Source organism: Culex pipiens, chromosome 3 (assembly GCF_016801865.2).
Source record: "Culex pipiens pallens isolate TS chromosome 3, TS_CPP_V2, whole genome shotgun sequence".
Lineage (NCBI taxonomy): Eukaryota > Metazoa > Arthropoda > Insecta > Diptera > Culicidae > Culex > Culex pipiens.
The window spans coordinates 13,367,106-13,384,517 of NC_068939.1; the positions used below are offsets into that span (position 1 = coordinate 13,367,106).

Genomic DNA, 17,412 nt, shown 5'->3' on the forward strand with positions numbered 1-17,412 from the left:
GAAAATCATGATATTTTGAGAATATTAATATAACGTTATTAATCAACATTTTTTATGTATAGATAACTAACTAGTTAAACTTTTCCAAATTTTATGAATACTTATAATTTTATGAATTTAACTTGTACTCTTCATTTTGCGGGAAAAAAACAAACCTATCAAAGTCACCCCCACCCCGGCTATCAAGGTCACCCCGTTTTACGGTATCTTGAAAACGGCACACTTCATGAACATTTCTTTAAAGTACTTTTCGATTGCAAATTTGATTTTACATTAAAAACCGAAGTCAAAATAAATCTTTTGAGTAAAATTTCATTTTTTTCCATGCAAAAAATAGCATAATTTCAAAAAATCATAACTTGGCAAAATGTTCATTGGTACTTCTCTATGGCTCAAATGTTGTCGATTTTTGTCCCCTAAAACATATGAAAAAAAGCTTAAAAAATCAATTTATTTTTTTTAATAGGAAATGACCTGTTATTATACAAAAATGTTTAGATTTTCCAAAAAACGTATTATTAATTGAAAAACAAAAAAAAACGCTACTGCTTTTTGTCACTAAACTGTGAAATATCGTGGACACGTTTTTTTTGGCAAATTCAATGTACATTTCGATGCTTTTTTTCATTTAAAATATAAAATTAGTTTTTAAATTTTGTCAGGATATTTTTATGAGTTTTCTACAAAATTGTAGAGCAGACAATGAAAAAAAAAATACATTGACACCGCAGATAGAGCTCTAAGACAAAGTCCTTTGTCAATAATGTTAAACTTAAACATGGACCACAATGATTTGACAAAAAATTATGTCAACCCAACAAGGTTCAATTTGTAAACCCATAGAAACACAACATTTTGACCATTTGGCTCAATTTAGCGGACAAAATTACTCGCAAAAAATAAAATTCAAACAATTTTTTGAATTTTGTTAGGGTGGTACCATAATTTTTTTTCATTTAAAGTGAGACAATTTCACATATAAACATATTGAAATTAAAGATAAAAAATACTCTTGAGATATCTCAGTATAAGGTTTGGCTTGCGCTTTTCGATATATTTGCGTTTCAAAATTGCATCTCTTTGCATTAAATAAGTGCAACTTTCGACCAATAAGCCCCGAGTTTTTTTTTAATCGAATTTTTTTTTTTGGGTTTTTAGAGTAACACTTTTTCAATAAAACTAAACCCATAATCGCTATGTTCAAAAAAATGATTTTTTGTTTTCTGGGTCTGATTTTTTTAAGGGTGGATCTGATGCTTTTGATAAAATTAATCGTAGAAGGCGTAGATTGCTATATAAAATGTTGCTGTCTTCGACAAATTTGCTTAGAATGACATGCCATTCTAAAATCCGACGACTATGATTAAATTAGCGATTAATCGCTGCCTGTAACACATAACGAATAAAACTGCTGAGAATAGTCTTGATTCTCAAATTGCCACGACTAGCTGTCATTCGTCAAGCGTACAATCGTTGATTGTAAGGGTGGATTTTAATGGATTTTTAGATGACCGACATCGAAAGCAGCTTTCGATGCTCGTGGCCAAATATGAAAACTCATATTTTTCGATCAAATTAAGTGGTAAAGTAGTTGAGATTGATTGTTCATGGCTTTACGAACAATAAAAACAAATATTAATTGCCGGAAAGTCCCGAAAATACGATTTTCCGACGACCCATGACTGCTGGTGATAAATGGGGAAGATTGCATTTTGATCGCAGCAAGTTGGAGACTAAACAAAATCATTAAAAATTTTAATCGTCCCTGCCACACTCAACGATCAAGTGGCATTCAGGAAAAACGAGATCAAAGCATACTCAGAGGGCTTTTCTTCAGGCAATCATATTCACTAGAAGAGATTTTCTTTTAACCTTGCCAGCTACTGCTACTTTATAGGAAGAGGAAAAAGATCCCAAAATAACCTGGAAATTGGGTCAAATTGATTTTTTTTAGGTTTTTCCGGTTTTTGATTTATCAGGATCATATCAATAGAACTCAATTCTCGTCTGGGTTCATCAAACTTTTTTAAGAACATTTCCAGAGTTTTTTTTTTTAAAGGACCAATAAACTATTGTCTTTCATATGTTTATAGGACCTAATAAAAAAAAACTCTAGATTTACAGGTAAACAAATTAGACATATTTTTCTTGTTAAAATATTAAATAAATTAATAAAAAAAATATGTATCGTTTTTGTAAGGATACAAATTAGATTAACATTTGAAACCTTTTTTGCTGGTATTCAAAATAATCTGGAGTTTAAATCTTCTGCAACGTGAACTTCAAACGATTGCCTTCCCCTAAATTCCACTCTCGCGGCATCATCAAAATGACCAACTTTTCTATTTTCATTTTTATTCGGTTCGACTTGTAATGGCCCCTCCCCAGCCAAGCACGTATTATTTATGTGACACGCTCCCCTGAGTTTTATTGGCTTTCGATGTGTAGATTTACTTCATATTTTCTTTCTGTTTTTGTTGGCCCGCTAATGCTTCTGCTAGTTGCTTCATAATGGACTGTATGATTCGAAATGACCCCCCTCCCAGCCCCTCTGTCTGCACGACCCTCCCTTGAACATGTGTGCCAAGATCTTCCGTCTCGTTCGTTCCCCTTGAATGTTGTACCAAGCTAAAATCCTCAAAAATGTTTAAGCTAATCCCTTACTAACGGTTGTCCCCTCTTCCTCCCCCCTCCCAACAGGCCTCGGTGGAAGTGCGCGAAGCCGGCAAACGTGCCGTGACACAGCTGCAGACGAGCACACCGAACCTGCTGCACCTGACAACGACCAACACCACCGGAAGTACGCTGTTCCGAACGGGCCAGGACGAGCACCGCGGCGACACAATGACGGCGAGCGGCCACGACAAGCTGACCATTCTGCACTACAACGACGTGTACAACATCGATGCGACGTGCAAGCAGGAACCGATCGGCGGGGCGGCCCGGTTCGTCACCGCCGTCAAGTCGTACGACCACCTGAACCCGCTGGTGCTGTTCAGCGGGGACGCGTTCTCGCCGAGCATGCGTGAGTTGTTGATTGAGGGGAGGGGGATGAAGAAAGATGTTGATTTTTTTAAAAATGAATTTTCAGTTAGCACCTTCACGAGAGGAGAACAGATGGTGCCGGTGCTGAATGCCGTCGGAACGCACTGTGCCGTGTTTGGTAATCACGACTTTGGTAAGAGTAAAAGCATGTCAAATATTCATATGGCTAAAACAACTAACTCCATTTGAACAGATCACGGCCTGGACGTCCTGGCGGAGTGGGTCGAAAAGACGACCTTCCCGTGGCTGATGTCGAACGTGGTGGACAACGAGACGGGACGGCCGCTGGGCGGAGGTAAAATCACCCACATCCTGCACCACAACGACGTCAAGGTGGGCCTGATCGGGCTGGTCGAGAAGGAATGGCTGGACACGCTGCCCACGATCGACCCGAACGAGGTCACGTACATCGACTTCATCAAGGCCGGCAACCAGCTGGCGGACGAACTGCACAACCAGGGCTGTGACATAATTATCGCACTGACGCACATGCGGACTCCCAACGACATCGAACTGGCCAAGCACAGCGGGCACATTGATCTGATCCTGGGCGGGCACGATCACGTATTCGAAATCCTCAACATCGAGGACACGCACGTGATCAAGTCCGGCACGGATTTCCGACAGTTTTCGCGAATCGGAGTCAACACCGAACGGAACGAACAGGGCAAGATCGGCATCGTGGTCGAGAAGGTCGACGTGAGTTCAACAAAGTACAACGAAGATCCAGCACTGAAAGAAGACTTGAAGAAGTACTCCGAAACAATCGAATCCAAAATGGACGAAGTGTTGGGAACGTTTTCGGTGGAGCTCGAGGGACGATTCGCGTCAATTCGAACTTCGGAAACGAACCTCGGAAACTGGATCTGTGATGTGGCGTTGGCGGCCACCGGTGCCGACGCGGTCATGATCAACTCCGGAACCTTCCGATCCGATCAAATCCACCAAGCAGGCCCCTTCACGATGCGTGACTTGGTCAACATCATCCCCATGCAGGACCCACTGATAGTGCTCGAAGTAACCGGCAAAATCCTGCACGAAGCCCTCGAAAACTCCGTGTCAACCTACCCCAAACTAGAAGGTCGCTTCCCCCAGATCGCCGGAATGTCATTCGCGTTCGATCCCACCCAACCCCCAGGGCGCAGAGTCGAAGCCCGCCTCGTCCGCATCGGCGACGAATGGCTCAACCTGGAACAGATCTACACGCTGTGCATCAAGAGCTACATCTACGGCGGTTGCGACGGCTACACCATGTTCAAGGGCTGCAAAGTCCTAATGGACGACGACGCCGCGCCAGAACTCGGACTCGCCATCCAGAACCACTTCAAGGCGATCGACGTGCGCATGGGCAAGACGCACCACACCAAACATCGACAGTCGCTGGTGACGCTGTCCCGGCGGCACAGCATGATCCAGATGCTGGAGAACCTGGAGCTGGACGGGCCGACGCCGATCCGGCGGAAGTCGTACGTGAGTCAGCCCAAGCACGCCAGCATGGAGCATGTGAACCGGGGAAAGGTGAGAAGAAATTTGGTTTTGGCACATTTGAGTCAAATTAATCCGCGATCATGTTTTAGCTGATGAGACGGGCCTCGTTGGACGATCTGGAGCAGAACAGCTGTCAACTGGCGCCGACGATACAGCACCGGATAATTGTCGTGCAGAACCAGGATGTGAGTAAATATTTTACTATTTTTCTACATGTTCTAAGATTCTTTTTTTTTGTAATTTTAAATTTTCAAAAATTTCAAATTCTCTGTCATATCATTTAATTTTCCAAAAATTCTAAATTTTCTAAAATTCTACATTTTCTAAATTTTCTAAAATTCTACATTTTCTAAATTTTCTAAAATTCTACATTTTCTAAATTTTCTAAAATTCTACATTTTCTAAAATTCTAAAATTTTAACATTTTAAAATTCTAAACTTTCCAAATTCTAAATTATTTAAAAGTTCTAAATTTTCTAAAATTCTAAAATTTTATAATTTCTAAAATTCCGAATGATTTAAATTCTAAATTTTCTAAAATTCTATTTTTTTGAAATTATTTTTTTTTAAATTCTTGGTTTTCTAAAAATTCTAACTTTTCTAAAATTCTTAATTTTCAATGATTCTTAATTTTCAAAAAAAAATAATTTTCTAAAAATTTAAATTTTCTAATTTTTTTTTTATTTTATTTTTTTTTTTAATTCTGAATTTTCTAAAATTCTGAATTTTCTAAAATTTTAAATTTTCTAAAATTTTAAATTTTCTAAAGTTCTATTTTTTTTCTTTTTTAATTTTATTTAAATTTTATAAAAATTCTAAATTTTTAATTTTATAAAAATTCTTATTTTCGAAAACCTTAAAATTTCAAAAAAATCAAAATTCTCTACACTCAAAATTTTCTAAATTTTCTTAGATTCTTAATTTTCAAAATTTTAAATTTTCTGAGAATTCTAAATTTTCTAAAATTCTACATTTTCTAAAATTTTAAATTATCTATAATTCCAGATTATCTAAAACTCTAAATTTTCTCAAATTCTAAATTTCCTGAAAAATCTATTTTTTAATCCTAAATTTTCTAAACATTTTAATTTTCTAAAATTTTAAATTTTCTACAATTCAAGATTTTCTCAAATTTTTAATTCTCTAAAATTTTAAATTATCTGAGATTCTTAACTTTCTAAAATTCTATTTTTTTTTAAATTATTTTTTTTAATATTTTGAAATCTCTTAAATTCTATATTTTCTAAAATTAAAATTTTCTAAAATTCTTAATTTTTTAAAGTGCAAAATTTTCCAAAATTCTAAATTTTCAAAATTCTAAATTTTTTTAAATTCTAAATTTTCTTTAAATTAAAATTTTCTAAAATTCTAAATTTTCTTAAAACTAGAAAAAAAAATTAAAATCCTAATTTTTTAATCATTTTAATTTTCTAAAATTTTAAATTTTCTACTTTTCTTAATATTCTAAAATTTTAAATTTTCTAAAATTCTAAAATTTCTGAAATTTTATTTTTTTTAATTCTAAATTTCCTCAAACTTTAATTAATTTTAAAAACGTTTTTTTTTTATTCTTAATTTTACAAAAATTTAAAATTTTCTAAAATTTTCAACTTTCTAAGATTCTAAATTTTCTAAAATTTTGACGGTGCACATCAACCAGAGCTTTTGCACCCAGATTTTTGTAACAGACATTGTAGTATCTTAAATTTTCTAAAATTTCTAAATTTTCTAAATTTCTAAATTTTCTTAAATTTTAAACTTTCTATAATGCTAAATTTTCTAAACGATCATTTTCTAAAAATTTTAATTTTCTAAAATTCTTAATTTTCCAAAATTATAAATTTTCTAATTTTTTTGATTTTTTGTAATTTGAAATTTCTACACTGCCCCTGATCGCATAAATGTCCCATATGCATTTTCATCGTTTTCGAGTTATTGATGCAGTTTGCTTCAAAATTGTGTGCTCTTTCGAAAGAGCCTATAACATCCAGTACTTTGTTCTAGAAATCAGGAGGAAATCCCGTTTTTTCGTGAAAACTTAACACGTAGCCTTATGTATGGGACAAACTTCAAATGCGTTTTTCTCAGCTTGCTGTTTTTGCATATGGGACATTTATGCGTACATGGGCAGTACAATTCCTGATTTTCTCAAATTATTAATTCTCTTAAAATTCTAAATTCTCTGAAATTTTAAACTTTCTAAAATTCTAATTTAAAAAAAATATAATTTGAAATCTCTTTAACACAAAATTTTCTAAAATTCTAAATTGGGTCCTAAAATGAAGCTTAGATTGCTGATATTATTGTTTACAGCGATAAAGCTAATTTTTCTGAGTACAATGACCCTTTGTACGACCACAAAGAGTTTAAAATGGATTTTTAAATCAATTTTGAAAAATTAACCTAGCGGTCCTTCTTGACAGAAAAGTTCTTACTTGACAGCTCGTTCCAAGGGGACCATAGTTGATCCATCGAAAAAATGTTGTCTTGTCATTATTATTTTTTTTGCGTTAAAATGAAAAAAATTGATCAGAAATGGGTTTTGATCGTGTTTTTACCGTTGTACATAAAAATTTAAATAGGGCTTTAGTACCCAATTTTCAAAAATTTTAAATTTTCTAAAATTCTAAATGTTCTAAAGTGTTAAATTTTCTAAAATTCTAAATTTTCTAAGAACTATATTTTTTTAAAATCCAAATTTTTTAAAACATTTTTATTTTTTAAAATTTTAAATTTGCTACTTTTCTTAATATTCAAAAATTTTAAATTTTATAAAATTCTAAATTTTCTGAAATTCTTTTTTTTTAATTAGGCGGTTGCAAATATTTTTTGAAGTTTATGTCCGTCGACTCTGATCAAAGTCGAGGGAGGGGCAACAAAATAAAAAAAAGTTAATGATTGAAATTACAGGCCACGGTGTCAACATTTGCATGAAAAAAGTGTTTTAAAATGCATCATACACCTGTCCAGTTGTTTTGCAATCATTGATTTCCAAAATTTCGAAGTACTGACAAAAAAAATATTTTTCCGAGAAAAAAAAGTTTTTGCGGTGCTGTACATTGTAATTTCATAAAAGTTCAAAATATTTTTAAACGAGTCCAAACATGTTAAATATGATTATCAATGCAGAAAAAGTCATTTTAGATTGTTATCAGTTGATTAGACTTCTATTTCCATTGAAATTTTGATATTTTTTTGAAAAAATATTTTTTTGCCCCCTGATTTTTCGGACCAATTTTGAAGGGGGGGGGGGGGAGCGGGGGGGGCGACATAAACTTCGAAAAATATTTGCAACGGACTAAATTAAAAAATGATAATTTAAGAAATTCGAAATTTTCTTACATTCTAAATTTTCAAAATTTTCTAAAATTCTTAATTTTTTTCAATTCTTAATTTTCTTAAAGTCTAAATTTTCTAAAATTTTAAATTTTCTAAAATTCCAAACTTTTCATTTTTTTCAGAAATTTAAAATTGTCTATGAAAATATATGAATTTAAAGAATTTACATTATTTCATGATTTTTAACGGTGCACATCAACCAGAGCTTTTGCATCAAGATTGTTGCTACAGACATTTCAGAATCTTCTATACTACGCTGCCCATGTTCGCATAAATGTCCCATATGCAAAAACAGCAAGCTGAGAAAAACGCATTTGAAGTTTGTCCCACACATAAGGCTACGTGTTTAGTTTTCGCGAAAAAACTGGATTTCATCCTGATTTCTAGAACAAATTACCGGATGTTATAGGCTTTTCTGAAAGAGCAGACGATTTTGAACCAAACTGCATCATTGACTCAAAAGTGATGAATATGCATATGGGACATTTATGCGATCAGGGGCAGTACGGGTCCTATCGAAATATTTTTTTATTCATCCTCTAAAGTACTGTCCACAAAGTAATTTACAGCACAGTTTGACTAATTTTACAATTCCGTTGTTCGAGGATTGGGTCCGTAAGTTTGACAATTTTGAATATGAAGACAACAACTTCCTTCGTTGCACCCTTAAGATTTTTTAAAAAATTAAGAATTTTAAGAATTTTAAGACGGTTGGTAGTAAAAACATTCCCTTACTTTTTTTTCCAGCACATGCACGAGATGATCCTGCGGCGGGAAACGATCGAGGCGAACTCGGTCATCAAGGAAACGGACGAGCTGACGCCGTAAGTTTGGAACGTTGCGGGTTTCTTTGCAATCAGACGATTTCCTCAAGCTCATCCCGTTCAACTCGCCTCATTGCGCCAAATCTTTCAACGCAGCACTTTTATTATTAATTTTCGGTTTGACACATTATGCTACGATTGTTATGTTAATTAAGAGTTATTATCGATTGTTACGAGAACATTGAAGATCATCTGCATCAGCTTTTCTTTAAGTTAGTGCACTGTTTGGCAATCCAGCCGGGGTAGAAAGACACCCCGTTCAGAACTCTCAAAAGACACCAGCCAAGCCAAACCAGCTCAACTATTTAGGACAGCTCTGTGGCGCAGCATCACCACGATCATTGAGTGAAAAATGAAAAAAAAAGTTTGTGTGAAGTGTGTTTTTAGAAGAGCAAGAAAGTGAGCGAAAGAGCCAGTGTGACAATTTTAGGGAAAACATTTCAGGCTTAACTATTTTGCTAACACATAAAAAAAGAAACAGCTACTGAAATAGCTAAACGAAAAGAGAGATGTTTTTGAGAAAGCAAACTCACATCAGTCCGCCCATAACATTATTTTTGTTGCTAGTTTTAATTGCAAAGAATAACAAAAATGCATTAACACACGCAAGACAAGCGATTCCATGCCAGCAGCCGCAGAGGAAAAAAATAAACCGACAGTTAACAAGAACAGAGAACGTGTTACACTAATTTAAATTGAATTGGATCTTCCTTCCTCCTCACTCAAACACCTTTGTTGTGTTCACTTTACACATCCCGTTGGGGGCAGCAGCAGTGTTAGCATGAACGGATTCTACGAGTACAGCGGAGAGGAAGCCCCCGCCGAAAAGGTGCAGTTTTACATGGATTGATGTGGCCTCCGGAAGGCACCGGGAGGGCTGGACCAACGGGATATTAACACTTTTCCTAAGAAAAAAAATAAACAAGATTTAAACATTTGAAGGCAATTTCGTGCAAAAACTAGTTTTAATTTCCAAGAAGCTCTTAAAAAACTATTTCTAAGTTAGTTTCACCAAAATTTCATTTAAACCAAAACTTTTTTAGATTTGAGATTTGGAAGATTGTATTTCCTTTCTGGATGAAATTTACCAAGACTCGAGTAGAATTCACTCGAAAGCGGTTTAAAAAAAACCAAAAACGGTGTGAAAATTATAACTCTTAGACTCCTCGACAAAAGAAGATTCACTGAGCACTCACTGAGAGAGAATTCCAAAAGAGAGAGTGAGAGAGAGAGAGAGAGAAAGTGAGACTTGGTCTCTTCTCTCTCATGCGAAAAAAAAAACGATAAATTGGTAGCTCAATAAAATATATCAATTTCAAGATGCTTGAGAGGCATCTCGATCTAAATAATACTTTTACAGCTTAAATGTCAGACGCTGCTAAATTTAAAAGGTTAAACGGTGTTACGATTAGGATTTTCCATAAAAAATAGTACACTTTCGCTTCGCTCGGAGCGGATCGCATACTGGATATCGTCATGTTTATGCGATGATTATCAAAATCTATGTTGCCTACGAATTGATAATTGGGAGTACAACAAATTCCACTTAAATTTGATTCACAATACTATGACTGCCGAGCAGCACTCCCATCTGGGGGATTTGGAAGATGGGAATTAGTGATGCTTTACTTTATTTAGAGGATAAGGGAAAATCTCCACTCCCGTTTTTGTACTTCTTTTATTATTTTAAAGACTCGATTTTGAAAAAAAAATTGTTTCAAATTTTGCGGAAAAAATGTCTTTTTCGAGTTTTAAAAATAGTTACCATCCTCGACCATCCCTGAAAAAAAATCCAATGGGAAAAAAAGAACTGCTGAGAAATTGCCTTTCAAAGAATGAAAATTAAGAGAAAAAAAATTCTAAATGTTACACAATCAGTCCTCATCCTCAAGTTAATAATATATTGGAAACCATTGATCCGATTTTCAATTTAAAAAATGAAACCAATGTGGAATTTTCTTATCTCCAGTTCTAATTCAATTTTAAATGTTAAAAAAGAAAAATGTTGTGAATTTTCTAAGCGTTTAAAAAAAATCACAAAAGTACTTTTTGATTGCAAAATCAATTTTACACCCCAAAAATGTTTTTGGAAATTTTTCTTAGTTTTTTAAACATCTTTTTATATTTGGTCAAAAGTTCGTAACGTTCGAAACGTTCGTAAATTAAAAAAAATAATGGAGTTTATACAACAACAATATTTCTGCGCAAGCTCAACTCGAGGGGAACCATGGACTTTGGGGTCCCCAGAAACACGTGCACTTTGAATTTTTCAAAAATATTTAGACAGTTCGGTTTTTTAGATTTTTAGAATTTAGATTTAGTTCGGTTCGTATTATGTATGGGACAAACTTCAAATGCGTTTTTCTCAGCTTGCTGTTTTTGCATATGGGACATTTATGCGAACATGGGCAGTGTAGTAAGTTTCAAAATATTACTACTTAAATCTCAAAATATCGTGTTTTTTTCGAAAATACTCAAATTTTCAAAATTAAAATATGGGTACTAAACGAATCCAAATTTTGAATGCTTTAAAAATTCATTCAATTTTTGTCTATATGCTTCATAAAAAAAATGATTTCTTTGATACCCAGATTGTAAATTATGAAAATTTAAGTATTTTCAAAAAAAAACATATTTTTGAATACTTTTCAGAAAACACGGTGTTTTGTGAACAATTGTCAGTATACATACTTTTAATTTGACTACATTTTCAAAAAATATATTCTTAGTGAAAGCATTGAAAATATAACATAATATAGTTGAATTAAGTCGATTTTAAATAGATTTTAAAAATTAGTCATCGTCCTTAGAATACCGCCGATAGAATCATCGAAATAACGATAGAACTACCGTTAACGTTATCGAGTTTCGATAATTTTATCGTTAACAACCTTGTTTTCATACACAGACAAAAAATGATGGTTATATTCATCAGGGAATGGTGACAGATTTTGTGTTAAAAAGGTGTAATATTACATCAGGAATTGACTAATTTTCATGAATGATTCTGATTAATCTTCAACAGGTTCATATTTTTTTTAATTTAAAAAATTCAACCTTCCAAAATTAAAGTAAAATTTGAAAGTGAAATATGAATTTTGATTTAATTTAATTGCTGATGAAATTTGCGTGAAATAAACTTCAAATGAGTAATTTTCTGTAAATTTTGTGTAATAATGGTAATTTTGTGCCTAAATAATTTTTTTTTCAAATATTTTTTCCAAATTGAAGTCAAAATTACCCAAAATTTGACATTTAAAATCAATTTCGCACATACAAAAGGACTACGTCTTAGCTCGCAGGGCTATCAGGCCTACATATTTATGCATGTAATATTACATAACATTACAGGCATTTTACACGCAATTGAATTGCATTTTTTTGCTATGTAGGTTCGTTTTGGGTCAAATCCGAGTTATTTTGGATGACCATCACTTATATTTTAATCAAAATCAAACTTTGTTTGGAATGAACTCGATACACGTTTTCAATGTTTTAATTTGTTTTGAATAAATTTAGTATTTTTTTTTTTTTTTGATTCAGTCGTAAATTTTGTCTAATTAAAATCTGTTTGATATTGGATCCAATTCAATCAAATTTGAACGTTTTTTGTGATTTAAAAAACATTTTAGTTGAGTTCAGTTAATGTAAGAGCGACTACGTTCATAATACAGTTTTGCATGAAATTGCCCTACTTGTACGTTGTAAATAACACTCCTCCAGTGGAAAAGTTTTCCGTTAGATTTAGCTACCCCACAACGGAGCTTTTCTCTCTAACACACAGAAGCGGTGGCAGTTTAATGTCATTGTATAACTTTTTTTACATAATAATTATTCGCTAAAGAGTCTATTTATCGTTGTGTACTAGTTTTAATTAATCTGTTTTCAAACTCAACCATATTTATATTTATTCTAAAGAGAAAATAAAACAAAGAAGAAGCAAAACAAACACTCTTAACTACACACTACCAACCCTAACGTAATTGTTGTGAAACTGGATCCGTTAAAGTATATATACAAATATAAATAGTCGCAATAGTCTAACAACTAAAACATCAACATGAAATACTCTCACACTCCTAGAGCGACCAGCAGCAGAGCGCGCGCACGAGAGCAGAGATCTGTAAACTCAGTAGTTATGTGTATTTAAATGAAGAAAAAAAATGTGAACAGAATATTAGGATGAATCTAATCGTTGTTAGTTTCCAAATGCAAAGATAAGAGATATTACCATACAGGAATGCCCTTTTCAACTGAAAAAATGTTGTGAAACTAGCGAGAAACGAATTGTAGAATAGTGTCTCTAACGAATGGCAGAGTGTGACGAAAAGTGCAGAGAGGGAAATAAATTTTAGCCAAACAAAACTGACTTTGCGTTTCAGAAAATATCCGAAATATCCCCCCAAGGACCGTGATATCTCACCCAATTACAATAAAATAAATCTAAAATTTACCTCGCAAAAAAAGCCTCCTTTATTCGTCGATTTTAACCCGCGTGACGCGTTCGCCCTTTTCCGCCAGAATCTCCTCGATGTTGCGCTTCCCGTTGAGGTCGGAAAACCAGCCCAGATTGTCGGCGATCACGTGGTGCGCCTGGCAGCCCTCGCACGTCACGATGACCACGCCCCGCTCGTAGGCCTGCCGGGAGATGTGTTTGCGCTGCCGGGTGGAGCACTTTTTGCACGTGTAAACCAGCGCCAGCTGCTTGGGGGTGATGGTGCCGAGCGGTTGTTGTTGTTGGCCTTGCTGCTGGATGTCCAGTGGGGGTGCCGGGGTTTCGCACTGGGGGTGACACGAGGACGTGGAGAGCGCTGGAAGTATGGAGGAAAGTTTGTCTTTTAATACGCTCTTTGAATCATTTTGAAGCAACGATTTGTTTAATTCAAGATGCCCGTGGGAGTCGCTCAACTTGCATTCCTGTCACACATGAGGTCTGCACAGCTGATTCCACGTAGATTTTTCCCGCCAGTAATGACAGGAAACGTTGACAAACGGAATATGTGCCAAAATCATTAGTGGTTTTTAACATATGAAGGGAAATCATCGTGAACTGGAACTGCCGGTCGTTAGCCCGAGTAAAGTGGAAACGTTGAGATGATTGTTGTCCTCTGCTCTCATCTCGCAAAAAGCACGAGAACCACGTCCCATTCAACCGGCTCCGTGGCTTAATGGTTACGGCTTCTGTCTCCCAAGCAGAAGGTTCAGGGATCAAATCCCGGTCGGTACCTTTGAAATTTGGAATCAGGAATTTGAATATGAATAAAAACTAAAATGAATCAGGTGGGATTCGAACTCACACGTTTGGATTGATGGTGGTCTGGGACGCTAGGCAGTCGGCCATCAGAATGTTTACACTCTAGCAGTGAATTGATCCGTAGTGTTGAAACATGTTATCTCTTCTTCTTATATTATTAAATACGCGCTGATCCCTGATTTACCTGAGGGGATTGGAAGTCTAAATATAGATCGAGTTTCCTTCAGATGCTTGCTTCTATGTTTAGGCGGGGCCGAACAATGCCCAGCGACCTCGGAATTGGACCGCAAGGAGCTCTGTCATTCTGAAATGGGTCGTTGGAAGCAGCGCGAGGGCTATCACCACCTAATAATACCCGGGACTGAGATAAGCTGTATCAGCATTCGGCATGTACACAGTCTGATACAAATTATACTTTCCCATAATTTCGCTACCGGTTAGCGGGTATTGGATTGGACCACACACGATTTGTTTAATTCAAGATATCATTTTTCGTTTTTTGAAAGATTCCTAAAAATAATATATTTTTCACCGTGTACTTATTTTTCTGAGCTGTCCGAACCGAACCATTAACTAAAACTTTCCCGAAGTCACCAAATCGATCAGAAACTCCCTTTTCAATATACAGTTATACAGAATCAGCAATTTGGTCCTAAAATTAATATTAAATTGTTGATACACTCAACCCCCGGTGGTTGGTCATTTTTTCGTTTGACACTTTTTTAGTTTGTACCCCGTTGGTTGGTCAAAGTCAAACTAAAAAGTGACGAACTGTCACTTTTTACACTGCGCTCACACACACTATCAAAACAAACGTTTGGTAGTGTGTGTGAACTCCGTGTAAAAGGGGTGTCAAACTAACAGACCCCGTTCGTTTGACAACAGTTGGTGTCAAACCATCGGGGTTTGAGTGTATTATTCCTCACAACGTTGGATGTCATTTTTTGGAGTGCTATGACGAATATTTCATATTTGAATATTGAAAATCGGACCATTAGTTGCTGAGATATTTGCATTAGAAAATGCAGTGTTGAGATTCGAGTGAGAAGAAGGAAAGCTTTTCTACCTCGCGAGCGAGGGAGAGAAATTGCAGTCCTTTTCTCTTCTCGCTCGCGCTCGCCTTTTTTCTCGCGTTCTCGCTCTCGCCGCGAGCGGTCGCGAACGCCTCGTGCTAGCCTTTGGTTCCAAGATAGCAATTTGTTTATCAGGATTATGAATGCAACAACACGATGGTAAAGAGGTGTAATTTCAATAGGTGTGTTTTTTTTTCTTCGTTGCCAGCCCGTTTTACTTCTCGCGAGCGGGCAATTCTTTCTCGCGAGCTAGCCCGTTCGCGAACGGAGTAGAGAACGGGCAATCGGCGAGTTTCTCTCGGCTGCTCGAGACTCGCGGCGAGAACTCGAGAGAAACGATTTTTTTTCTCGCGAGGGTGCGATAATGCCAACACTGAGAAAATGAATGGACTTTTTGAAAGAGATTTTGAAAACATCAATTTTCCTGTTTGTTTTTCTTTTTACAATTAGGTATCTCAGCAACCAACGGCTAGACCAAAGGTCTAATCTTCAATGTTTCTTAGAGGAAATTTTAAGAAGTTTTTAACATTTTAAATATTTTCATTTATAATCGTCATATAAGGGCACTACCTAAAATCGAAAAACTGCTTTTTTTTTGCATTTGTGCAGTGAACCGTTATTTTATCGAAAATTTCTGTAAGGTACTTTAAGAATGCAAATTAAATTTTACATAAAACAAAATTTTGTATGAAATTTAAATTTTTCCAAAAATCACATTTAAAAAAAAAATCATTACCAGGTCGCAGAATTTTTGACCATACTATTGCGGGGTTTTGTCCCCTAAAACATATTTATCAAAAAATATAAAAAATGAGTTTTCGTGAAAAAAATTAATAAAAAAAACAGGCATTTTTTCCCCTACCTATTTTTCTCAATAGTCCTCAACAAAACCTACATTTTTGCCGAAGACACTGAATTGATCAGAAATTTCATTTAAAAGTTACAGATTTTCGAACTCCGGATAATTAAATCATGAACAAATACATTTTTTGATTTTTTTTATTTTCTTGCTTTGAACAGCTCTGAGACCCCCAATTTAGTCAGTTTTCAAAAAAAATTAAGATTTGACGAAAACAAAAACCTTAGCGAAAAAAAAACTTCATGCGATAATAAACATCGATAATTTTCAAAAATTATAAAGATTTTTAAATTTACACAAACATGCTAAACATTCTAAGCGCAGGGGAATGCATTTTAAATTGATTTCAGCTGATTGCACTTGGATTTCCATTGAAATTTTGAAGATTTTTGAAAAAATATTTTTTTGCCTCCTGATTTTTCAGGTCAACTTTGAAGGAGGAGGAGACAAAAATTTTAAATAAAATTTGTACCAGCCTTAAATTAGAAATAAAAATATTGTTTTTCGAAAAGTTCAAAAATTTCCTTAAAATTCGTCTAAAACCATTGAAAATTGGACCTCTGGTTGCACAGATACAATGGATAAAAAAAACAAACAGGAAAATTTATGTTTTCAAAATCTCACCCAAAAAGTTTATTTTCTAATTCCAATATCTCAGCAACTACCAATTTTAATGTTGAAAAGTGAAACATTTGTAAAATTTTCCAATCTTTTCGTAAAAAAATACTTGGAAAAAGTTGGATTAAATTAATAGTATAAATTAATTATGAAGAGCAAAACATTGGCTTATAGTGAGTACATTTCAAAATGCTTGATAAAATATTAAAAGATACAGAGCATACCTTTAAATTTAAATTTTCTTGAATCATTGACGAATCAGTACTTTTGAAGTTTTTTACACAAAATAATTAAAAAAAATCTAGTTTTTCTAAAGGACCTAAACATAATATGTAGCTTATAGGACCTTTAAAAAAATAAACTAACATAATATGTAGCTTATAGGACCTAACTAAAACTAAATAAAATCAAATAAACGATACATATTTTTAGGCATTTTCATTACTTTAATAGTTTCAGTAATATTAAAAATGTTGATTTTACTTACATTTTACAAATTTAACATTTGTCCAAGTTGAGGTCCCATAAGTCCGATCCGATGATGCCACATGTGGAACAGCTGATGAAATCCGACTGAAATACCTTCCGGATCCGAACACGAGCCGAAGAGCTTTCTGCATTTTCAACACAATTTTTAACTGAATTTACGTTGAAACTGATATTTAACCCGTTTATCTTATTCTTATTTCAGAATTTAACTAAATTTCGACGATTTTTAAGTAATAATCGCTTCACCAACTTTTTATGCAACTTTTTTGTTTTGATCTCGATTCACAACAGACTGCACTGAAATAAATCAACACTAAAAATTTGACCCACCGACCCTCTGATTTTTGCCCTGAGTTCGACCCTGCCGCCCCAATCGCAAACTGTCAACAAGAAACAAAGAGGAAACGTCAAAATTTTCATCGC

At 34.5% G+C, this 17,412-nt stretch overlaps 2 protein-coding genes across 5 annotated transcripts in view; one reads left to right on the forward strand and one right to left on the reverse strand.

Annotated features, from left to right (window-relative positions):
* LOC120419498 (snake venom 5'-nucleotidase) overlaps positions 1 to 13,061 on the forward strand; it is a 78,729-nt gene extending 65,668 nt beyond the window's left edge. For 3 of the 4 annotated variants that reach the window (XM_052710990.1, XM_052710989.1, XM_052710986.1), the window contains exons 2-7: positions 2,701 to 3,025; positions 3,092 to 3,178; positions 3,239 to 4,563; positions 4,623 to 4,718; positions 8,620 to 8,696; positions 9,468 to 13,061. In XM_052710990.1, the coding sequence (XP_052566950.1) occupies positions 2,845 to 3,025; positions 3,092 to 3,178; positions 3,239 to 4,563; positions 4,623 to 4,718; positions 8,620 to 8,696; positions 9,468 to 9,546 (1,845 nt within the window). In that variant the 5' untranslated portion in view covers positions 2,701 to 2,844 and the 3' untranslated portion in view covers positions 9,547 to 13,061. The remainder of the gene's footprint in view (positions 1 to 2,700; positions 3,026 to 3,091; positions 3,179 to 3,238; positions 4,564 to 4,622; positions 4,719 to 8,619; positions 8,697 to 9,467) is intronic. The other variant, XM_052710987.1, reaches the window with a different exon arrangement.
* An 84-nt stretch (positions 13,062 to 13,145) lies between these two features.
* On the reverse strand, positions 13,146 to 17,255 carry LOC120419499 (DNL-type zinc finger protein-like). The gene is made up of 2 exons (XM_039582190.2): positions 16,988 to 17,255; positions 13,146 to 13,507 (listed from the first exon to the last, which is right to left on the reverse strand). The coding sequence occupies exons 1-2, from the start codon at positions 17,118 to 17,120 to the stop codon at positions 13,170 to 13,172; spliced, it is 471 nt and encodes a 156-aa protein (XP_039438124.1). The 5' UTR covers positions 17,121 to 17,255; the 3' UTR covers positions 13,146 to 13,169.
* Between the last annotated feature and the right edge of the window lie 157 nt (positions 17,256 to 17,412).